General features: G+C 40.0%; 1 protein-coding gene across 2 annotated transcripts; it reads left to right on the plus strand.

The window, feature by feature from the left end:
- The first annotated feature begins 1 nt into the window (after window position 1).
- Window positions 2-25,101, plus strand: DCLRE1A (DNA cross-link repair 1A). 2 transcript variants are annotated; one of them, XM_037905475.2, is made up of 11 exons: window positions 2-179; window positions 1,321-1,433; window positions 1,607-2,520; window positions 3,888-5,504; window positions 7,367-7,500; window positions 9,219-9,337; window positions 11,424-11,567; window positions 12,496-12,641; window positions 15,400-15,554; window positions 23,111-23,252; window positions 23,975-25,101. In XM_037905475.2, the coding sequence occupies exons 3-11, from the start codon at window positions 2,043-2,045 to the stop codon at window positions 24,202-24,204; spliced, it is 3,165 nt and encodes a 1,054-aa protein (XP_037761403.1). In that variant the 5' UTR covers window positions 2-179; window positions 1,321-1,433; window positions 1,607-2,042; the 3' UTR covers window positions 24,205-25,101. The 2 variants fall into 2 exon arrangements, with proteins under 2 accessions (XP_037761403.1, XP_007056394.2); XM_007056332.4 differs by lacking the exon at window positions 1,321-1,433.
- The last annotated feature ends 556 nt before the right edge of the window (window positions 25,102-25,657 follow it).

Below are 25,657 nucleotides of genomic sequence, written 5' to 3' on the forward strand. Positions count from 1 at the left end.
AGCAGGTTATTGAAAAAAAAAAAATGATGGGAGCGACGTGAAAAACTCAAAGGATTAAAACAACCTCGACTATTATTATTGAATCCCCCTTCCCTTTGGGAGAGGCGGAAAGTGGAGCTACACAGAGGAATGGAATGTGCGGCAGCGGATAGGGCGATGCTGCCGGGAGGGAGTGGAAGGTCTGTTGCCGCGGGTGTGGTAGAGGAGGGGGCTGGTCCGGGTGGGAGCGGGACGGGGGTTGGCCCCTCCCGGGACAAGACCCCTGGGGCCCCGGCCCCTGTGGCAGTGGGGCGGCTGCTCCCGTAGAAGTGGGTTAAGCAGTGGGAGGGGCTGTGCCCAGGGGCACCAGGCATCCCGCCATCAGGGGCGGAGGTGGATGCAGATTTATTGGGGCCCTTGGGCTCCAAGAACAGTTGGGTCCCCCACACCCTGGGGGCCCAGGGGTGCCAGAGCTGGGGGGAGGCCCAAGGGGGCCGTGCCCGCCCACTCTTTAACATGGAGGTAGTAGGCTCAGGCATGCACGGTGACGTGGTGGCATGGGCATAGTGGGGGGTGGGGGCAATTCCCCCAGTTGCAAGCCTCGGGCCAGAGGCGACAGGAGGAGCGGTGCCACACGTGGTTGCTGCCTCAGTTACAAAGCCCAGACGGCAGCTGGTGGGGGCAGCCTGCCAGCGGGAGTGGGCACAGGCACTGAGCAAGCTCAGGTGTGCAGAGGCCGCTGAGGCCAGGCCAGTAGTTGCAGAAGCTCTCCTTGCCTGTCACCTTCCTGGGGCTCCCCAGCTCCTCCTCCTGGGGCAGGCAGGGCCTCCTTTCCCCGCAGAGCATGTCTACAGGTTCTGGGGAGCGAGTAGGAGGCAGGACCGGAGCCCTTGCCCCTAGGTCCCATTGGCAATAGCATGCCCGGGGGGTGGGGGATGGGTAAACAGGCCACGGGCTGCTCTTGGGCACTCTGGCCCCTGCTCAGGACAGGTGGAGGGTCCAGGGCTCCCCACAGCAGGCCAGGCTCCCTGGGTGGCTCTTACCACAGGCTCCCTGGGTGGCTCTTTCCAGCTTCTGGCCTGGCCAGGGAGTGGGGTTTTGGAGGGAAGAGGAGGAGCAGGGCCACAGTTCCAGTGTGATGGCCTCCCCTTTCTACCCAGGTTCTGATGCTCCTGTGCGGGCCCTCAAATTGACTGAGGCCCCTGGGCCCGTGTCTCATGAGCCTGGGCGTTAATCCATCACTGATTAAGGGATTTACCTTACATATACAACGATACACCCCATCCCCCCTCAGAAAAAGTAGTGTCCTGATTTTTCACACTTGCTATCTGATCATCCTAGGTGTTCCAGATCAGGGGTCTCCTCCCACTGGGGCAGTTTTTAACCCTTCCACTGAGGTGCTGGCAGTCTGAGCCCAGAGGTGCCTTTGAGGCAGAAGACTACAAGTGTGACGTGTGAGTGGACCAAAGGCAGGGCCTGATCCAAGTCCCCTTAAAGTCAATGGAAGATTTGCCACTGACTGCAGCAGGATTTGGATCTGCTCGATAAAGCCGCTCAGTCTGTCACCTCATACTGCTTTTTGTTCTGTGGGCATCCACATACATATTAAAATCTCATTTGTTTTCAGGCTCCCACTTTTCAGGCCCTCAAGGCCCTGGAAGGAGTCTCTGTCAGATTTGGATTTGCAATCTCTAACCTTGCTTTCCAGAGGCTGTGGTTATCTACAGTGCTCCAATGGAAGAACAGTAACTGCAGCAAATGGCTTCCTCCACAAATAAGTACACCTATGATCCACTTTGATTTCATTTAACAATAGCATTAAAATACACAACCCTCCCCTGAGTTCTTTTAAAACTCGAGCTCATGGCCTTTCAGATCCATCTGTGATGGCTATCCAGTTTGTGGCCCAATCTAACATTTCAAATGGAGTTCAAGTGCCTTTCAGCTTCAGGTCGAGGGAAATTAAAAAGGAAAAGCATTAAAAGAACAATCCCCAGACTTAGGAACATTGAAATACTATTGCTTAAAGCTGAGGAAAATATTTGATTTGTTGCTATTTTGCCATGTCTGAAAATGACGGGTTGGAAGAAGATATTTGGGAGTACAAATCCGTTCGGAAACCAAAGTCAGTATATCAAAATAATAATTCAGTGAACATCTCTACATCTGTGCAGAAAGCAAATGACGGGAAGTGCAAATCAAAAGGAAGTGGAGGTAGGAATAACAAAAAAGTAGTTGAAAACAGGGACAAGGCTAAGAAAAGTGAACAGGGACCAAGACAGAAAGGTATTCAACCACTTATAAAACCTGACCAGAACTTAAATCTATCTAAAGATGACCATATTGTGCAGTCCCAGGAAAGTGTAACTACGCCAACAAAGCGAAGCAGGACTTGTAACAAAAAACAAACCACACCAAATGCAAGGCCAGTTTATGATGGATACTGCCCAAGCTGCCAGATGCCTTTCTCTTTACTGTTAGCCCAGACTCCGCGGTGGCATGTTACTGAATGTATGGACACTCAAGGATCCACTGAAAAAGGTAAGGCTCTGGTGAGGAGAAATAGCCCATTCAAATAGATTTTAAAGGTTATTCAAAGAAAGTTGCTTGAAATTTAGGTCATATTTAGTAGTATAGAACCTCACATCAGTTTGGAATCTGAGAGAATTTATAGTATGGTTGGAATGACTATTACAATGTTATTGTTTATCAGCATTATTTTCATATCAGATCTGGGGCTGTCTGATTTCTTTTTCTGAAGCACTGATAAAGATTGAAGGTCCAATCTTTAAAGGTGCTGACTCCCTCTTAGAGGTGTTGCACTCAACTCTCATTGGGTTGAAATAGGAGTTGAAGGTCTCGAGGGTATTGCTTGTTCAGCATCTCACAGGTTTGAGATCTAAACCACTGACACTTAGGTCTCAATCCATAATGAATTTTTTGCTTCCTTCTGCCACACAGCCCCTCTTCTTGGGGTGGGGAGGAACATTGGCCCACGCTGTTTTCAGATTTTCCAGGATATTTACAAAACTTGGAAGCTGAAATCAAGATTTGAATGCTCGGTCTACCAAAGACTGGAGATGATATACTTCAGACCTCAGTCCCAGGGCCTGTGTACTTTAGCAACCCTATATAGACTGGGTATGCTGTGAGAACACAAGAGATCACAGACTTATTTTAGTCTGGGGGGGGTGGGACCCTCTAACATACAGTTTTATGTGATGATATCCAGAGCTTTCATGGGTCTGTGGAGACCTTGTAAATCTTCCAGGAACCTAATCTGTGATTTTAATATATCTTTTTCTGTTTGAAAAACAGGAAGTACACAGCCAGGAAACTTTAACTTAAAGTAAAGGCTGCCCCTTTTCTTATATCTTTGTCTTTTATTGAGGGGATGTTTGAAGTCACTGTTGTATTATGAAAATGGAGCCCTTAGCCCTTAGTTTTTTTATAGTTTTAGCTGTAGGCAAATATATCTCCCACCTTACTTCCAGCTTTAAAGTAACAGCTGTAGAATCTTGCTGTTTGGCACTGATTTATCCACTGATCCTAAAATTCTCAATGGGATTAGGTTAGTAAGACATAGACCTCAACATTTTGTGACAATGTTAAAAAAACAAAAAAAGAGAGACAACTACTGACTATTTCATAAGGTTGAACATAAAAACACTAATTCCTGTGAATAGTTCCAGTGGCATTTTTAAAAGTTCATTGTATCCCAGCTGACAACTGTGAGGTGGAATGTCAGGTTGATGTGATTCAGAATAGCTCAGGCCTGGCTCTGGCCTCAGACAACTCTATTTTTAAGGGAAAGCTCTTAACAGCTATGCCATAACATTAATATAAAATCACTATATGTGTTTGTGCTGAAAATGCCTTTTGACAAGATATTCTGTTTGTTTCTTTAGAGTGTCCTGATGGTCTAATGTGCACTTCCACTATTCCATCGCACTACAAGCGCTATACCCATTTCATACTTGCTACGAGCAGAGCAGGGGATTATCTTGTCAGCTCTTCAACATATAGCCCAGAGAGAAAGTTCACGTGGTCTGATGCTGCTAACTCAAGTTGTTTCCCAGGCCTTGTGGATGGAACCTCGCAGCGTGAGAAATTGACCAGGAATGTAAGAAATTCCCCAAATGAGGATCATACATTGGTGATACAGAGTTCAACACAAGCAAAATCTCCAAATGTAACCAATGTAATTACTGTGTCTTCCACAAACATTCTAAAGCCCCAACAGACTCTTCCACTTACACAGTCTGCAGATGATAATGGCCAGCTTGAGTCTTTGGAGTTTCCATTTTCTCAAGGAAGTGAAGCTAGTGGAGATCTGGATAGTCAGAATGACTCAAACCAGTTAAAGCTGCTACTTCCAGAAGCTGACTTCAGTGACTGTGAAATTTCCTACTCCCCACTTAATACTGATGAGGAAAATGAAGAGGAAACAGAGGAGGAGGAGGAGGAGAAAGTAAAAAATTCACAAAAGAGATTATTTCACACCCAGAACTCTGAAGATGAGAGCACCAAAAAGGAGGAATCTAGCTGTATGTTGTTTACTAAATTGGATTGTTCTCCACTTCAGCAAGTACAGAGGTATGGCTGCCTTAAAATAGGTAGTTTCATAATACAAAATGAACCTTGTGAAGTATTGAATGGACTGAGTAGTTTAGATGGTTTTGTTAAACCTGTTTCTCAGGAGCACATTAACAGCATGTTCTCTAATTCAGGAAGTGCTGCTAATCAGTTAAAACACCCACAAGGGGCACTACCTGCACAATCCTCTCTTTCCCTTAATTATGATATAACTAAGAAGGAATTTGACTGGCCAATATTCAGTGCCTCTGTTTCTAATACAGGTAGTTTGGAGGTAAAAGATTTTAATGCTTGCCATTTGGATTATGCAAACTTGGCTGTGAGTGATCCATCATTGCCCTTGAAAGTCAAAGAAGAAGGTGGTAGATCTCTTCTGTCAAGGCAAAGTGAAGTTTCAAAGGAACCTAGTAACTTCCTAATCAATAGAAATAAAATGACTACTAACACAAGTGGAACTACATTATACCAGAAGAGTTCACAGCCAGTAATAGAGGAAGAAGGAAGGCTTCCTAATACAGCGGTTGTACCCCTTCCCAGTACCGTCTCTCAAACGCTGCCATCTGTTTCTGTTGCAAATATGAAAGCCAAATCTATTTCAGCCAAAGAACTGAAACAAATGGACATTGGTGTTTTCTTTGGATTAAAACCAAAAGCAAAAGAAGAGAACAAAGGAAAGAAACATTTTGGTGAGGGAACACAGGCCTCAAGTCCTGTAACTCCCATTGGAAAGAGGTCCAGACAACAAAAGAGGAAAGCTGAAGGGTCTGTGGGGGACATAGATGCGGTCACAGAAAGTTCAAATAAAAATGGAGTCTGTGTAGATACAACATCTGGTGGGAAGCGAAGTTGGAGAAAAAAATTTAGAGAATCATCTTCTACAGAAGAAGGAACAAAAAACAGAAAGTGTCCCTTTTATAAGAAGATACCAGGTGAGATGTAATTGTGACTTTTAATTGTAATAGTTGATTTTAGAACTGTCTAGTGGATATAGCTCTTTTCCCATTTTAATATGAGGCTTTTTTATTCTGTTCCATTGCAAAAACCTTTTAGGCCTCAATCCTTTAATGATTTCCACTTGGGTGGACCCCCTTTGAAGTTAGTAGGGTTCAGGGCCATAGACATTTACAAGATTACAGCGGCTCATTCTATGACTGAGCAGCAATGAAAGGGGGAAATAATTTTGTAAAAATATAATCTTTTAAAGATAGTGCTAGAAAAATAAACGCTTTGACTTAAATTATGTTTTACAGGGCACGTAGCCTAAGGGGGAGATTTTCAAAAGCATCTAAGGGATTTAGGAGCACAGGTCCCATTGAAAGTGAGACATGCTCCTAAATCCTGTAGCTATCTTTTCAAATCTCTCAACTAATGTTTGCCTTGTCTAATTCATCACTTGTAACTTTTACATAACTTATTTTGAAGCCATAAGAAAGGTTGTCTAATAGCCATTTATAGAACAAAATGTTTGTCACTCTTGTAATTACTTTACCATAGACCACGTACGCTAATTGAGCTTCATTTTGTGTTTAAGGTATAGTATTACAGTAGAATGATATTCTCCAGTGTTAATTAGTAGCGTTCTTAAAAAATACTTTCTAAAGCTAAAGGAACAGCTCAGAATTTACCAAAATCTTCTCAAATAATTATCCAAAGTATAAGGAAGACTGATCAATAGTTTGAAAAGGTTAAACTTTACAGATTTCAGATCACCAACAGAGGATCATCTTAGTTGTGCTTTTTGATTCTGGAATCCTGGATAAAGATACAAGGAAGATGGGAGTTGGGGTAGTAAGCATGTAGCCTACTGTCCGTGACCTTGATCCAGCAACCTGATGCATGCAGGTAGACCCTTAAGCTTGAATGGAGCCCCATGATGTCAGTTTCGTCCTGAGGATCCTCTGCATGTATCAGTCTGGAGGATCGGGCCTCATATCTACAGTATAATTGTCAGTTTCCTTGGCTGCCTGTCTAGCTTTTGTTTTGAACCACATCCGTTTTATTTGAAATATTTCTGAATTTATTTTCTATAATGTTTTCAAATAACTTGGAAATGTACTTTTCAAATGGTTACACCTTAATGGGTTGAATGGCGTGGGAGCAATTGTATGAAATGTTTGGCAATTTTTGGAATATATAACTAAATTTAAAGAAAATGTCTACCAATAAATTTGATAGTATTTTTACATTATTGATTTCTCATTTGCAGAGAATAGAAAAGACTCCTTACATCTGTTTTTATCATGAGAAATAATAACTCATTTCAATATATAATACCAAATCTGTGATATATAACCATCAGCAGATGGAGATTTTTTAAGAACCCAGGTCAATTACCTGCTAATTGTAGTAACGTTTAGCAGGAGTGTTATATGTATGGAACTGGCATGGTGCAGAATGGAAGTGAAATACATAATCAGTGCTTTGGGCAGCTTGCACTGTGTAAGCATTTCAGAAATGTCATTTTGAATACAAATGTCTGTTTACTCAGTTTATCAGGTATAATTGAATAGGATGGCAGATGAACGACAGGTATTTATTTGGGAGGAATATGTCGATGTTTGTATTTGAAGATTGTTTAGTTTGCTTAGTTATGACTTTAATCAGTGAAGCTATCTCTCTCCTTGCTGTTTGGATAATGTCTGCAAGCTGCATTTGTTCTCATATTCAGCAAAAAAGGAGTATGCTATTTTAATGCATTTTCTGCTTAAAAGAAAAGAAAATCTGACCAGTAACTGGCTGTAGCTACTCCATTCATATTAATTGACTTGCTTCTGTTGTATTTATGTTGTAGGAACTGGTTTTACAGTTGATGCATTTCAGTATGGAGAAATCGAAGGCTGCGTAGCCTATTTCCTCACTCATTTCCATTCTGATCATTATACTGGCCTAACAAAAAAATTTACATTTCCAATCTATTGTAATAAGGTAAGATTTCCTAGGGTTACTTGCTAATTACCAAATCAGTATGCAACTATGAATGAAAACCAAAAGAATACAGTGTTCAGATTCTATGGACATAGAACCAGAACCTCTGCTGTGGCTGAGGAGTATTTGGCATGGCGAATCTGGGTAAAGGAACCCTTCACTCCCTCATGAGGTGATTCTGTATCAGGCCAGTATCCCAGAGGCTGCTGTAACTAGTACTGGTTGCTAACAGCCCCAAAGAGCTGTTATAGTAGTGATGGATCAGACAGATGTAAGGAAGGCCTTATTAGATCCTCTTTCTTGAGCCAGCTGCAAGGAAGTACGTGAGGGGACTAGAGGCTCTCCCCCTACCCAGGAGTTTCTGTAACCCAGATATAACAGATGTTCTAAGACGTTGGAGCACAGGCCAGTGTTGTAGCCATAATCTTTTATAATGCACATATTGTGCTCTGTGTGGCTTTGAGATTCTTCTAAATATTTACAATATAATCTAATAAAATTAAATAATAATTAGAAATTCCACAATGCTTATATCTTTAAAGAATCTTACGCACCATCCCTGTGATATAAACAAATATAGAGATTGGCATGTGGAGGCATAAAGATTACTTTTCCTGCAGGGTCGCAGAAAGTCTATTGTAGAGTCAGGAACAGAACTTAGAACTTTCTGGCTCCTAGTCTCAGGCTTTAAACACCAGAGATGCTACCTCTGTTTGTAATGGTACTTGCCATAACTTTAGCCATACTGTGTGGTATTTATGCTTGGGTTTTTACCTGCTGGCACTATTAGAAAAATGACTTTTTTAAAAAAAATCATGAGCACTAAAATAGTGAACTTTGTTCCCATTAATTGTTTTTCTCTGAAATGTTTAATGTTTTTCTTTGTCTTTCTACATTAACTATCAGGTAAAGCACATGGGGTTGACGTGGTCTTTTTGTTTGTTGCCTCAGAGTATGTCTACACTAGAATATGTCTATGTATATAAGGTTGACTTACAGCCACCACAGTAATTACTGCTGTGGTGCATGTCCATACTACCCTCCTTGGGTTTGTGGTGCGTGTCCTCACCAGGAGTTCTTCTACCGATCTAAGAAGGGCAGTGTGGGGAGCTGAGAGCCCGGTCTCTCAGCTCTGTTGGCAGCTCCCTACAGGGAGCCCGGCTGCCCTACAGGCTCCTGGGCTCCCGGTGGACTGCTCCCCACTTCCATTTCCTGTTCCCCACTGGAAGCGGGGGAAGCCTCCTGGGGCTTCTCTCCTCCCTGCCAGGGGTCATGGGAAGCTGCCCGGGGCTTCTCGCCCCTGGAGAGCAGGGTCCATCTGCCCCAGCTTTTCGGCCTGCTCCCCACTGGGAGCTGAGCAGCTTTGTCAATTTCACGTTTTGTCTCTCAGCTGGGAGGAGGGTTGGAAGCTGCCAGGGCTTCTTGCCCTGGCTCCTAGCTGGGAGCAGGGTCCATTCTCCTACCCTGAAATTGACAAGACACCAATGTAAGAGACGCAGTGTCTACCCAGATACTGTGTCGACCTGACTACACCGACATAAGCCTTATGCTTCTCGTGGAGGTGGAGTTATGATGTCAATGTAATAGGGTACTTACATCGGCAGGAGGAAGGCTGTAGTGTAGACACTAACATAGTTAGGTCAACATAAGCTGCCGTATGTCAACCTAACTATGTAGTGTAGACCAGCCCTTAGTACTAAACTCTTTCTCTTTTTCAGATAACTGGCAACTTGGTGAAGAGTAAACTTCGAGTGCAAGAACAGTATGTCCATACATTGCCAATGGAGACAGAGTGTATAGTGAATGGAATCAAAGTGATCTTGCTTGATGCCAATCAGTATGTATCTTTGCAGCTGAATTATATACATCATTTACAAATAGTGAATGTCAAAGATAAGTTATTGTTTAGAAGTGGTTTATACTGTCATGATTTTTTGGCTTCAGTGGATCTGGAAGACTAAGGATACATTTTTTTAAAGTGCTCAAGTGATTTTAAAAGTGCTTAAGTGATTTAGGAGCATAAATGTTGTTTTCAAAAGTGAGTTAGGGACATAGGAGGGTAAATCTTATTGAATGCCAATGAGACTTAGTCTTCTAAGTGCCAAAGTTACTTTTAAGAATGGGAATTAGGCTCCTTTGAAAATTTTACCCTAAAAATATTTTGTGCATTTGTAATGAGCTCATCACCAAGATATCTAGATGCTAGTGTTAGAGTGCTTTAATTTTCACATTTCTTTACAGACATTAATCCTGACTGATACTTAGAACACCTCTCTGAAGTAGATAAGAAAATAGAAGCACAGCAAGATTTAGGACTAGGGTTTCCAAAGTGGTCCAGATTCTGAGTGTTTCGGTTTTTAGTGCCCAGTGTGAGGCGTGCTGGGCCTTATTTTCAGAGATGTTAAGAACTTTACAGTTTGCTGATGACAATGGGCGCTTCAGATAGTGAAAATCAGGCCCACGAGGTCTCAAGCTGGACACAGAAATCATTTGACAGTTTGAAAATTCGGCTCTAAAAAGACCTGATCTTGCTCCCATTGAAATCTTTGGCAAAGCTTTTATTGAATTCAGTGGTGCAGGGCCAGACCTTAACTGCCCAAGGCCATGTAGACAGTCTATGGTAATGTCAGGATTAGAATTCAGTAGCTCCTGGCTTTCAGTCCTGAGTTCTGATCATTTTGCCTCTTGGCACCTTATTTGTGTATTGGAATAAAAGTCCTCTCTTTTTAGTATATAAATTTAAATGCAGAATTCTGTTGCAGCTGGTTTGAATAATACTTATCTTAGGAGTTGTTTATAGTTTGAGAGATAAGATTCCGAGAAAGTCCTTTGAAAATGCTTGCTGGGAATGAAAGAAGCCTTGTAGCTTATGTAATTTGGACATTTTTCAGTTTTTCCTTTCCCCTGCATTTTAAAAGGAATATAAACTATAGGTATAAAGTTCAAGTTTTTGGAGCACTTACCATCTCTGTCTTCTAAGCTACGATCTATGGCCAGTGCTTCCTTTTTTTTAAACTTTCTGTATATGACTCATGTCCAAAGTACTCCTATTTTGGCTGCCCAGGCTGAGTGTCTGCCCGACAAAACAGACTAACTTTGGTGAGGAGCTGCACTAGTAGCAATGGACTCACTGCAATCATAGCAAACAGGAAATGGTACCTACCCAACAATAAATTCTGGATGCAGAATAATGTTTAAAATCTGCAAAGAGAACTTAAAAAGTAAATATTGCACCAACTCCCACAGCACTGAAGATGGCACCTACAATTATTCAGTTTCTATTTTTCCTAAATCATAACAATGCCTCTTCTTTCCCCAGCCTGCCATTTCCCCTTTATTTAAAATTCATATTGGACCAGAGAGACTGATAAACATAAAAAGATGAGCCTGGAGTACCTTTTGTGCCACACGTGCTGGAAGAATGACCAACACAAAAGGCAGCCAATGCTTTATTAGTTGTTTAGGTGTAGTTGTTGTTCTCCCACTGTCCATCTAACCTAAAAATTGTAGTCTATTAATAGGACTTAAACAGGAGTTTATTTTTTTAGCTTCACTGGAATTGGAAGATGAAAGAAACTTTGCACTTAAATAGCACTTCACAACTTCAAAATCCTGTGTAGATATTAATCTTCCAACAGCACTGTGGGCAGTCATCATCCTCATTTTTCAGATGAGGAAACTGAGACACAGTTTGAGAGGTGGTTGCTTGTTACGAGACAAGTAGGTGGCATAGGTAGCATTAAAAAGCAGGAGTTTCTCCGTCTTGATCTGCCGATGCGTGGGGCTGAATATCTGTAATTTACCGTGCTTTATCCCCCCTGCTGCTTGAAAGCAGTATAGTTTGTGTGGTAATGGATGTCACTTTGGAAATAAGAATATGTTGTGGGTTGTTTTTTTTTCTTTTTTTTTTTTCCTTTTCCTAGTTGTCCAGGTGCCACAATGATCCTTTTTTGCCTTCCCAATGGAAATGTCATGCTACACACTGGGGACTTCAGGGCAGATCCTTCTATGGAGCGTTGTCCTCTTCTGATCAGTCGAAAGATTCACACCCTGTACTTGGATACTACGTAAGCTAGTATATCCTTCTTTCCTGTCCCAACAACGACTGTGTCCAATAATAGTACTTTATAGCTAAAAAAATTAATATGAGTGTTTTGATACCACTCATCAGAGCTAAGTGAGTATGTAAAGAAATAAAGTATTTGTTAAAAGGCCATTTGCATAATGTCTGTTGACTTTATATAAATAGGGATATAATAATTGTGTGTGGCATAAAAGTTTTTGCACTATTCATTTGAGATGGCCAAATTAATCATAAGTGGTATTCAGTTGTGAGTGCCATTTGTCGCTGTAAAAGCAGAGGTTTATGAAATTGAAACTGGCTTTCTATGCATCAGGCCCTTAATGCAAGAAACAAACATTCAAACAGTGAAAGGCTGCTCAACGTTGGGGTCACTTGTCCAATTTTTAATTAGACCTTTTTTTGATTCATCCATGTGAAACTGTTTTTCAATACATGATGACTAATACCCAGTTGCAGTGCTTTTGTTTTCTGACCCATATTCTATTACTGTGAATGAATAATACCTTGTCTGACAATTATGTGCATGCCAAAAAATAATAGACCTATGGATGTAATTAGTATGTGACTATTTATAAAAATAGTACTCAAAAGAGGGAAAGATTTCACTAGTCATAGTGTCAGATGAGTGAATATTGGCAGTGTTCTTAAATATGCATATAGAAAAGAGTGTACATTGTATAACTTAAAATGTATTTATTGAAAAAGATTAAAGTTTAATCTTAAAAAAATTACCATATGCCACCATGATTTTTAATAAGTAAATAATAAGTTGAATTGATATTGACGAATAACTTGGCTTTCTCTTCCTTATGTCATTGTTGTGTGCAGTTTCTGACAAAGCCTATTTATAAAGTAGGATGCCTCCTGTATTCTGTTCTAATACATATTCATATCCAATTTCCATTTATTAGATACTGCAGTCCTGAATATACTTTTCCTTCTCAACAAGAGGTTATCCAGTTTGCTATCAACACTGCCTTTGAGACAGTAACTCTAAACCCACGTACATTGGTCGTCTGTGGAACCTATTCCATTGGAAAAGAAAAGGTCTTTCTAGGTGTGTAAATGGACATATCAAATCAAAATGAATATATGCATATCTGAATCAACGTAAAATGAGCTTTTCCTTAAAGTATGCGTGAAGGTAGCTTAGGCTGAACAGTTAGATTTTGTGTATAGCAAAAGAAAGTATGGCTGTTAACTCACGCGATTAACTCAAAAAAAGTAATCGCAATTAATTGCACTGTTAAACAATAGAATACCAACTGGAATTTTTAAACTATTTTTGAATGTTTTTCTACATTTTCAAATATATTGACTTAAATTACAACACAGAATTCAAAGTGTACAGAGCTCATGTTATATTATTTTTATTACAAATATTTGCACTGTAGAAAATGATAAACAAAAGAAATAGTATTTTTCAGTTCACCTCATATAAGTACCATAATGCAATCTCTTTATTGTGTAAGGGCAACTTAAAAAAAAAATCTACATTTGTTTTACATAACTGCACTCAAAAACCAAACAATGTAAAACTTTAGAGCCTACAAGTCCACTCAGTCCTACTTCTTGTCAGCCAATTGCTAAGACAAACAAGTGTGTTTACGTTTATGGGAGATAATGCTGCCAGCTTCTCATTTACAATATCATCAGAAAGTGAGAACAGGCGTTCGCATGGCCCTTTTGTAGCTGGCATTGCAAGGTATTTACGTGCCAGATACGCTAAACATTCGTATGTCCCTTCATGCTTCGGCTGCCATTCCAGAGGACGTGTTTCCATGCTGATTGCGCTCGTTAAAAAGTAATGCGTTAATTAAATTTTGACTGAACTCCTTGCGGGGGTAATAGTATGTCTCCTGCTCTGTTTTACCTGCATTCTGCCATGTATTTCATATTATAGCAGTCTCAGATGATGACCCAGCACATGTTCATTTTAAGGACACTTACCTGCAGATCTGACAAAACGCAAAGAAGGTACCAATGTGAGATTTCTAAAGATAGCTACAGCACTCGCCCCAATGTTTAAGAATCTGAAGTGCCTTCCAAAATCTGAGAGGGACAAGGTGTGGTGCATGCTTTCAGATGTCTTAAAAGTGCAACACTCGGATGCGGAAACTACAGAACCCAAACCATCAAAAAAGAAAATCAGCTTTCTGCTGGCATCTGACTCTGATGATGAAAGTGAACATGCATCAGTCTGCACTGCTTTGGATAGTTATTGAGCAGAACCCATCATCAGCATGGACGCATGTTTTCTGGAATGGCGGTTGAAGATGAAAGGACATATGAATCTTTATCGCATCTGGCACGTAAATATCTTGCAGTGCCAGCTACAACAGTGCCATGCAAATGCCTGTTGTCGCTTTCAGGTGACATTGTAAACAAGAAGCGGGCAGCATTATCTCCTGCAAATGTAAACTAACTTGTTTGTCTGAGTGACTGGCTGAACAAGAAGTAGGACTGAATAGACTTGTAGGCTGTAAAGTTTTACATTGTTTTATTTTTGAATGCAGTTATTTTTTTGTACATAATTCTACATTTGTAAGTTCAACTTTCATGATAAAGAGATTGCATTACAGTACTTGTATTAGGTGAATTGAAAAATACTATTTCTTTTGTTTTTTTACAGTGCAAATACTTGTAATCAAAAATGTAAAATTAGCACTGTACACTTTGTATTCTGTGATGTAATTGAAATCAGTATATTTGAAAATGTAGAAAACATTCAAAAATATTTAAATAAATGGTATGCTATTATTGTTTAACAGTGCGATTAATCACGATTAATTTTTTTAATTGCTTGACAGCCCTAAGAGAAAGTAAATTTTAAAATCTTATATTTTTTTAAATGTCAGGAAGTTTTAAAACTTCAACTAAAAACTAGTTTATGATTGAAACATTCACCTGCCGTGTTTGCAAAGTTAACCAAACCATATTGTGCCATTGCATAGAATGCACAAAGTGACTACACACACAAAGTGAAATTAAGCAATCTAATTTAACCATAGCAAGTGAAGTGCCAATAGTTTACTTTAAAAAACAAAAACAAACCAGCATCACTGGTGAGGTTATAAAATTCGTTTTCAATTTTAATAATCTCAAGTGCTATTAGTAACACAGTGAAAGAAATGTAATTATTTTTAAATTTCAATTCTATTAACACTTATTTCCAAGGGCGATATTATGTATTTCCCTGTAAAATGGAAGCAAGTCATACAAATGAATTATTTATTAAAAACGTTCCCAGCCGCTCACTGCTTCTTCCTGCTGTTTTCTGTCTTTGATTCACCCTGTTGTGCCCCAGGCTTAAATCAGCACAGTGATTACCAGACTGTACTTTCGAGAGCAGACAGCCATGCAACATTCATACTTTTTAAAAGATTTTCAAAGTCACTGGTACTAGAATTTCTGTCACTGAAATTCAGGCCATCATTAACATGGGTTGTTTGTCCCTTCTTCAGAACTGTACCAGGTTCTAGCGTCTTAGAAAGAAATGTCAGTTTGCTCCCTTGAACATCAATATATTATTGAGGAGGTATGATTTGTAACCTATTAATAGACTTTTACTACTCCTCTCCCTGCAAATAATTCTGAAGCTACTGTACAGCAATCAGTGTTTGCCAACAGTTATCATAGTTCTCCTCTATATATTTTAGAATATGAAATAGCTTTGTTGGCAAGCATGGATTTTTGTAATGATAACCAGTGAATCAATGAGATGATCAGGAACATCTCAGAAACAACAATGGAAATCTTTATTATTTGCAAACTTTGTCTTCATTATGTCTGATCTTTTCCCTTTCACCCTACAGCAATTGCTCAAGTTCTGGGCTCTAAAGTGAGCATGTCCCAAGATAAATACAAAACGCTGCAGTGCTTGGAATCAGCAGCTGTTAATTCCCTCATCACCATGGACTGGAACAATACTTTGCTTCACCTTCTTCCCATGATGCAAATTAATTTTAAGGTAAGTGTAGAAAATATCATCTGCACCTGTTGGCTAACCTTAGCCTGGATGATATAACAGCAATAGGGTACCTTTGGTGCTTTTTGCCACCTGTCAGATCATATTTATTTAGCAATGTTTTGACATATAGCAACACATTGAAAATGAGATGCAATTAAACATTAATAACAGGCTCCAAACATAATGCACAGAAAGTGTAATTTCACTCTAATGTAGTGTTCATGGAACAAGATTAGATGAGACTTGTTCAAAGGCTTGCCATTTGTGGCCTTTTTTTGAAGTAGGTTTTATTTAATGATTGCAGGATCTCTCCTATTAACAATTAATATACTGGGACACTTAGTCCCTGGCTTCTCTCTTTCCATTAATGTGTGTGTTGTAAAAAAGGACTGAAGGGGTTCTCTTCCTCAAACTTCCTCTCTTTTTAGGCAGTTAATAGAAGGGATATTGTCAACTTGACATCATCAAAAGTTTTAATCTTGTGTTTAAAAAAAAAAAAAAAGGTCATTTCAGCTATGATACATGCCCCTGAGTCTACTGCTAGTTTTTATGGCTTTACATTCACCTTTCCTCATTTTAGACAGTTTTTCTTTCCTCTGTTGCTGTGCAGAAGACCTGCACAAACTACAGAAGGAAATGGACTATATGAGAAACAGTGAAACTGACACAGAATTTAGTTAAATGAACATCATGATCAAACTGAAGAAGAAATAGATTCCCGTCTTTCAGTTATAAGAATATCAGGTGTTACTTGTAACAATAGTACGTAAAAGGATTTTAGACAGAAGTGTGTTTTATTTTTTGTGAAGTTAACTTTTGTGTACAAGTTTTATACAAGGGAATCAAGTGCCATCTGTTTGTTCTGAAATGAAGCCTGAGATCATATCATAAGTATTCATAGATGATGGAAGGGATAAACATGTTTTTATTTTAGTTTTATTTTAGTTTTTAAAAGCTTCATTCCCCCTTCTTATTTAAAAGCTAGAATACGGACTCCCATAAAAAGCAGATTAAAGGTGAGTTTATAGGTCTGTGTTGATCTTACCAGAGCATGTAGGTTGAGGGGGAATGGGAAAGCAGTGCATTTTTGAAATAGATTAGAAAGTGCAGAGCAACAACAGGCAGTCAGCACAACAGGGAGGAGCTCTCTATTTGTTGTATGCTAATTGAGATACATTGCACCCTTTAATTGTATGAGAAGTTGGTAAATTCTACATTACACCTTAATGTTAGTGTACAGGTACTAAGTTATGTTGACTGAATCTCAGGAAATTTCCATGTCATGAAAGATGCATAGTGTATAGGCAAATATATCTAGCCTTTAAATAGGACAAGACTAAAAAAGAAATAAAAACAGAACAATTGGACCATGTTTAAAGGTGACCTAAAACAGAGAGGAAGTGATGAGGATGCTAATCTGGGGTCCTGGGTTCGGTTCCTTGCTCTGCCACAGACTACCAGTGTGGGTGGGAGGGATAGCTCAGTGGTTTGAGCATTGGCCTGCTAAACCCAGGGTTGTGAGTTCAATCCTTGAGGGGGCCATTAGGGATCTGGGGCAAAAATTGGGGATTGGTCCTGCTTTGAGCAGGGGGTTGGACTAGATGACCTCCTGAGGTCCCTTCCTGATATTCTATGACTTAGTCTCTCTCTGCCTCATTCTCTATCTGTAAAATGATGATACTGTTGTCATACCTCAGAGGGGTGTTGTAAGAATAAATACATTAAGACTGAGGTGTTCAAGCTCCAGGGATGGGGGCCATATAAGTTGACTTAGGTAGATAGATAGAAACACATGTAGTGCGATAAGTCAGAGGATCCCAACCGGGGGTCCGTGGTCCTTTGGGGGGATGTGAGCAGGTTGCTGGGGGTCCGCCAAAATAAACTAGAGAGCAGGGCCAGCGTTGGGGTCGCTGGGGCCCATGCAGAAAGCCGAAGTCTGAGCCCCTCCACCCAGGGCTGAAACTGAAGTCCGAGCAACTTAGCTTCATAGGGCCCCCTGTGGTGTGGGGTGCTGGGCAGTTACCCTGTTTACTACCCCCCACTGGCGACCCTGGAGCAGAAAAACAGTTGTTGTGGCACAGGTGGGTCATGGAGTTTTTACTGCCTTTTGGGGGTGCTTCAGAAAGCTAAAGGTTGAGAACCCCTGCTGTAAATTACACTGTGGGGCGGAGGGGAAAGGCCAGGGCTGTACAGGAAAGACAACCGACCAGAAAGTGTAAGAAAAAATGTGTTGAGGGAGAATCTTTTTGTCTTTCACCATCCTTTCTAGATGCTCTTCCTGCTAAAATCCCATCCTTCTGTCCCTTTAGTATGTAAGTTACAGACATGTAATTTTACCATTTCTGTCACCTCAGTGTGGCCTCCAGTTACCATTATGAGGATTACTTTGCCCCCAAACAAAAGAACCATCTAGATCTGCCAGTGTGATAAGTTTTCAGTGAAGCCAATAGCTGGAGTCTATGTCCGGGTGCCAGTGATGTCATTAAGATGTATGGAGATCACAAACTCAGTTGAACAGGTGTTCAATGCTTATGGATGAGCCCATGCAGCATTAACCTGGTGTCTGTTTAGTAAATGTGTGAAAATCAAAAGAACAATATTGTAAACAATAAATCAGCTAGTATCTGGCAGTCTGTTGTTTGGATTAAGGAATAATAAATAATATGCATCATTATTATACAGTATACATTTGTTTACCCAGGTGGTTCTTCCCTCTTTTATTTTTTCATGCTCAGCTGAGCAACCTTTGTCATGAATTGCAGACTCGTTACCTGGGAAATCTGGCTACTTATATGCTCTCATTACTGTCATTTTACAGTCATGTACAACAGATAGAAACACATGTAAACCATATTGTCATTTTAATCAATTTTATCTTTGAACCCATCCTGTGAGTTATAGAAATATTATCCCAGTTTTACGTATGGGGAACTGAGAAACAATTGATTTGCCTAAGATCACACAAGAATTCTCTGACTGAGATGTGAATTGAACACCGGTCTCCGGAGTCCCAGTCCAGTCCAGTGCCCTATCCACTAGTCCATCCTATATCAAGATTTCTGGGTCTGCCCCATATCTTGTTTTGATATGCATTTTGTTCAATCCCTAGCCCTATTTAGGGACCAGTCCTGATATTGTTCCTCAGCCCCTTTGATTTCTGATAACTAAAGCTTTGTGCTAGCTCAGAAACCTACAAAGCCTATGAAGTCACTAGGGAAATTTGTCTCAGTCAGGAGCTCAGGTTCAGTATTTAATTTATGTTTTGAATCCATGTGTGATCTCAAACATCAGGTGGCTTTTAAGAGATGCATATCATTATTATTATTTATTCTGTATTGCAGCAGTGCCTAGAAGCCCCAGTTATGTACCAGGGCCCCATTGTGCTAGGCACTGTACAGACACATAACAAAAAGACTGTCCTGGCTGCAAAGAGGTTAGTCTTGTCAATTTTAAGGATTGTGCTGCAGTTCTTCTCACTTAGACGGCTAATGCCTCCCCAATAACCGGCTTCCAGGTAAAGAACTGAAAAAGAAGCTCTAAAAATTAAACAGGCTTTTCATGATTGAAGGTTAGTTTAAGGTGATAGCTGATGGTAAAATTGTGCATTTCTGAAGAACACTTCTGAGGTTCCCTGGATCAAAGCTGGATGTCTTTGGCTTTTATTTCCACTCAGTCAAGTCAGATTTTGCCTCTTCTCAAACAGTGAATATTTTAAAACTTGCCTGGAACAAAGTTATCCATGAGATGATACCTGGAGTGGGTTAACAAAAATGAGTTCAGTGTTATGAAAGAGTCTTGCATTCCGTGACTTCCTTCTTCACTCACAGGTCTTCTGAAGCGATCATAGGCACATTCACTTCCTTCCAGAATGCCAGCCTTCTAGTAGACTTCTACAGCTTTACTAGGAAACATACTTTCTTTTAAATATAATTGTAGGGATAACTGATTATTTCTTTTTGATAAATATTCTGATATTTTGTAGCTGCACTTTGCAAGTCATACAGACTCATGCTCTCTTCACTTCATTCCTCACAGCCCCTTTTTCTAACCTCAAATTGTTTCCTAGTGTTTTTGTTTTCTCTTGTATATCTTACCTTTTTATTCACTCTCCCTGATTCCAAAACTAAAGAAGCAGAAGTGTGTGTATGTTGTGATTTTTTTTTTTTTAACTTTTGTACATCTGCTTAATTCCAGATTTCAATTTATTTGGCCTCTGCGCCTTCATCCCATGTTGATTTCCAAGAGCAAAATCAAAACAGGTTCTTTTTTTTTCATTTTGGAAGAAGCTACTTAATTATTTGCCAATATGTAGTTTAGCTCTCCATGTATGGTTTGTAGGTGCTACGTTGATTCAGCAGAGAACCTCACTCATCTAAAGATACTTGGCTAATTATAAAAACCAGAGAAATTGCTCTCCCTTTCTCCTAAACAGTGACCAGAGTTTAAAGATTTTTTTAATATCAGCGTCTTCAGCCTAGACCTGAAGCAGACAAATATCACTACTCTAAGATTCTGTACTAGTTATGATTATGACCTAATAATAATAGGTCAAGTAGCAGGACTAAGGATCAAAGTAGACTTCTGTGGCTCCAGTGCATCCCAAGCATATCCCTGCCATATTGCCTCCCTTGGGCTCCATGCTTGTTAGCTAAGTTCTGTGCTGTGCAGAGGGTGTGTATCCTTCTCCCTACCTGGGTCCATTCTTCTTTGTACAGCCAATCTGCACTAATGACTATTACAGCATTGAAGGTGGGGGCTGTAACTGCCCCAGTAGAGTGTATATAGAACTTTATATCTACAAAAGCTTTACATACGTTGAATAACAGTTCTCACAAAAACCCCCAAGCTAGACCAGGAAGGGCAAGTCACATTGCATCAAAGACTGTACCAAAGAAACAAATCCAAACCTGGAAGTAAGCACACCCTTTTTGCCCTATAAATAGCATCCCTGCTTGTTATCCAAGTCAAAGAATGGAATTCAAATCAATATTCTCTATCTGCAGTTGTTACAGTTACGACTGCTTTCAGCCTGGTACTGGATGAGTGTGGTCAATATTAACTAGTAATTTTGCAACATTTTCTTGAGACCAGTAAAGGAATCAAAGTTAGATATTAAAATACAACTATTTTACAGACATTCTATCAAGTGGAAGCAAGGTGCAGGGCTACAGGTTCACATTATGGATGTCCTTTTTCCAAATCCTTTACTATGCAAAGCTTTGTTTTTGAAAGCATAGGAAGAATAAAATAGATTAATTGCTCCAGTAATGCAAATGGATTTGCTGTGTGAAAAGAAAGGGCAAACGGGTAATTCAAAGAGACTGGTTACTTCAATGGAATGCTTAGTTTTACTACAAAAAAATGCTAGGGTCATTTAAATACTTATGAATATCTGCTCTTGAATAAGCAAGCTGCAGGGAAGTGTTGTCGGGGCTGATTGTAAATTAACCATTTAATCATGTTTGAGCCTTCTCATACCATATGGGATCCATTTGCTCATGCTGCTGCTGACTTCAGCAAAATAGTAGATAACAGGCTGTCATGGTGATTGAAGGAGGTTGATTGAGGAATGAATTATATTTTCCATTTTAAAAGGATGAAGGTTTTGGAGCCGTATTGACTGAGGGTCTGAGGAATTTTAAAAAAGCAGTATGAATATGTTTCTTGTTTAACTCTTTATGAAGAAGCTCTGAAGTTCGCCATGTTCTTGTAGGAAGGAAGCCTTTTTCCCCCTAAAAATATTAACATTAAAAGAATTCCCCTTGAATCACACAAACATCTGTTTGTATCAGTGAAATCATGAGACTTTTTCCATTTAAATTCATAGTGGAAGAATTTCAAAGAGCATAAGCTTTCCAGGGCAAGGACTGTGTCTTTATATGTGTTCTATTCATGACTTACCACAATGGGGTGCGACTATAATATACAAGCATTAGGGTGGGATTTTCAGAAGAGTCTAAGGATATGCCTACGCGGCAGTTAAAAACCCACAGCTGCCCTGTACTAGCTGATTCAGGGTCATGGACTCGGGCTAAGGGGCTGTTTAATTGCAGGGTAGACATTTAGGCTGGAGCCCAGGCTCTAGGACCCGGCGAGGTAGGAAGATCCCAGAGCTTGGGCTGCAGCCTGAGCTCAAACATCTACAACACCATTAAACAGCCCCTTCGCCTAAGCCCCATGAGCCCGCGTCAGCTAGCACAGGCAAGCCGTGGGTATCTTATTGCAGTGTGGACATAACCTACGTGATTTAGAAGCACATTTGACTTTGTCAGACTGAAAATCCCACCCTTAAAAATTAACAGTATGTACCTGATTAATAAACTCATAACAAAATCTGAGAGCAGGCTAATCTCATAATTGTTCTACTGAATTTTAGTTCATCTCATAATTGTCCTACTAGAACGGCATGTACCGTCCTTGGTTTTTATTAAGACAGGAGGGGCAAGTATAATGCATGTGTATTATCTTATGAAGAGTGCAGTATGAAATGTCAATTTCCTTAAAAACGAATCATGATGGGCAGATATAGTCCTTTTAGGCTTATGATTGCCATCTTAATGAAACCTAACCTTTTCCACTGTACTAGGTAAATGGAGTCTTTGAAGAATGGCCGTAGCTCCCATTACTGAATAAAGAGTGTACTTATTTATTTATGGTCCTTTATTTTCAAATGTGCCTGTCTTGGTAGTTCTGAATATTGCTGTCGAGTGTATACTGGAACCATGGTGCTGCTGGGGGCAGCATTTCACTTCCCTTTCCCCAAACTCTGCAGCGTCTGCTGGTTCAGTTGGTGCTAAATCACAGTTACTCTCTTTTCTTTCAAGCAGTCATTATTTATCTTGTGTTCTTCTTCCTGCTCCTGGCTTGTTGTTAACTGTTCTGAAATCAAAAATCTTGTAGGGCTTTCAAATGGACACGGTGGATATCTACAGTACACAAGTGAAACTGATTTCCTATTTCTGACTTCTCTTTATGCTAATGTAGGATTGAAGATTCCTTACACTTCTTCCTCTCCCTCTTTTACCCTTATTCCTTTGCTAACCCATAAACAAAATTGAAGGCTGCCTCAGGCAAATTATGCGAGTTTCAGGTCAGATCTTTGGAATCAATTGAGTTAAAAGAAGAGAAACTATTCCCTCAGGTCATGTTCAGTTTGGTTTTTGGAAGCATGGTCTAGTGGTCTGAGCAGGGGAGGCTCTATACATATCACAGGAAGTGATTTGCTGTGTTGTTTTTTGTGGGTCACTTTCTCTCTCTGAGCATCAGCGTTCCCATCTGTAATACGGAGCTAATAATATTTGTTTGTATTTGTAGAGCATTTTGAGGTCCTTAGCTGAAAGGTGCTATTTAAGTGTAAAGTATTGATCATAACTGTTTTCTAGCCAGCTGGCATTTAAAACAAAAAAAGGGAAAGTGCCTATTAAAGTGTTGTACAGAAATATAGTCTAATCTCCAATGTCTCCCTCTCCAAACCCCAAAACCTTTTAGACTATTGGATCATAGTGATTGTGGTGGTGTTTAAGAGTCTTTATGAATGTGCTGTCTTTTATTAACAGGGCTTGCAAAACCACTTAAGCAAGTTCTCAGAGAAGTTTGACCAAGTTCTGGCTTTCAGGCCCACTGGCTGGACGTACTCCGATTCGTGTCACGCTCTGGCAGATATCAAACCTCAGACCAGGGGAAAGATCACCATATATGGTACAAGCATTATAAATGGCTCAGTACATTTAATTCTGTGTGGATTGTTTGTATACATTTTATTCTAGCACCTCTTACTGTTCATCATATTATCTATTTATTGGTATCACTTCTGTTAAGAAGCTGAGCAGATAAATGTCTCCAGGATAAGTCTAAGAATTGACCAGTCTGGAACACTGTAAATGCAGATTTTAGAGACTGTTTCCTTTAGTGCCCCTCTTTCAAAAAACAGTTTGATCTGATGCTTTAAGACAAACACAGACTCCATGGGTAAAATGCTATTCCCATTGAACTCAATAGGAGTTTTGCCAGGGATTTCAACAGAGCCAGGATTTCCCTCCATATGTGGTTTCATGTGAAAGACCCTGTGCCTGCTGCAGAGCTTCCATAGGTACCAGCCTGTTTCTTCTGTTCTTATTGGTGCAGTCTCTGGCAAACAATTTATGGATGGAGTTAAATCTCCTAGAAAATCTCTCCTCTTGTCACTCAACAAAGTAGCTGGGGTCACTGAATTTGCACTAATGATTGACACTGTAGATTGATCCTAGTTAATCCTTCCAATAATGAAGTCTGGATTTTACTTGATCCTTGGAGTAAAGTTTAAATCTCCATTTAATTAAAATATTCTTTTTAAGTATTTCTTTGTTTCTTGCAAAAATATTTTTAGTAAGACTTATAGCTGAGCAGACTGTCTGAGGTACCTCTGCATTGTTTTGCTACAGGGATTCCTTACAGTGAACACAGCAGTTACCTAGAAATGAAACGATTTGTCCAGTGGCTGAAGCCACAGAAAATCATTCCCACAGTAAACGTTGGTGACTGGAGAGCCAGAAACATGATGGAAAAGCATTTTAGAGACTGGAAGATGGAGCCTACTGAGCTGAGGGAAGAATGTATGTTCCAAAGCATGTGTGCCGGGGGAGGGATTGAACTACCCAGGAATTTTATCTAGCCTTCCTTTTTCTATGAAGCCTCGTTTGAGAAGAAACAAGCTGCCATTCTCCTGCAAGAGAGAGTACGGTCAGATTCTCCCACAAGTGGGCCTAACTTTCCTGTGTAACCATTAGCCTATTTTCTCCTAGCTTACACTTTCAAAAAAATGGCAAATGTGTCTTTCAGGTTATTTTGGAAAATTATTCAGTGTATTTGCTTTCCACAAAATTATCCAGTAAAACACTTAAGCACTTTCATAAGTTTAAGCACCTGAATAGTCCCACTGACTTCACTGGGACTGCTCAGATGCTTAAAGTTAGGCACATGCTGAAGTGCTGGATTCCAGCCTAAGTTTCACTCCTCTTTGCCATCTTTTGCTTGCATGATATGGCTTTAGGATGTTGCAGAGCTCAACGAAAGAAATGGAACCATGATTATTACCAGTGTGTCAGAATTATACATTCTTTCTGATATCAGTCTAATGTCCAGATGTATGACATTGGCCTTTAAAATGGGGAACAGACCACCCCATATTATTAAAGGTACGAGAGGACATTTGAATTAACATGGTATTAAATCATTTAAAAGGAGGTGGAGATTTCAGTCATTTCAGTACCAGATCAAGCATTTCTGAGAAATGACTGTAATGAATGAGGGGATGACATCTGTTTATGTGGCACAATGTAAATTCAAAGAGCAGGTTGTTGCATTGTGAGGCAGAGCTAAGGGTTATAACACTAATGTTTTCACATATCTGCAAACTTTACACCATAACAGAGGACCAATTTGGGCTGCTAGCAATTAGGCACTTTGTAGAATAATGAATGTTTATAAAGATATTCCCACCCTTGTGTATTTTAACATTCAGTATATGAACATTTTTATAAATCTATTTTAAATAAAGAATCTAAATTAAGCCTGTTGTTTTTTCTTCAGATAAAGGCCTTCACAATTAAGAGGAAGTGAATGTGAGTACATGTTGCAAGGCCAGCCTAACAAGCCGCCTTAATTCAGAATGCCCATTGAAGACACTGTGTGTTACACATGTGCCCTGGGCATGCAAGATTGGTTCCATACCCTGGGTCATGCAAACATTTATGTACATTTTTAAGCATGCATTTGGTCCCACTGAAGCCCATGAAACTTCTCAGGTGTTTAAAACGAAGCCATGTGCATATTTGCAAGATCAAATCCTAAGTCTGCACATGTAGGCGGGTCTGTCCTCTGCATCTGTCCATGCATCTGTCTGTCCATCCCACAGAACGAAGGGAAGCAAATACTAGGAGGTGGCGGTAGCAATATAGGTTTTGCCTGCTGTGCTGTTTTCCTGAATCCTGCACCATGCTCACGTAGTTTAAGAAAGTGACTGTGGGCTTCCACACCAGTATTTTAATTTAAACATCAGAATAAGATCTCATTTCAGGATTCATTGCATATATCTAGAAGAAACAACAACAACAAAAAGCATCATT

The sequence above is a fragment of the Chelonia mydas genome, chromosome 7 (assembly GCF_015237465.2).
Source record: "Chelonia mydas isolate rCheMyd1 chromosome 7, rCheMyd1.pri.v2, whole genome shotgun sequence".
NCBI lineage: Eukaryota > Metazoa > Chordata > Testudines > Cheloniidae > Chelonia > Chelonia mydas.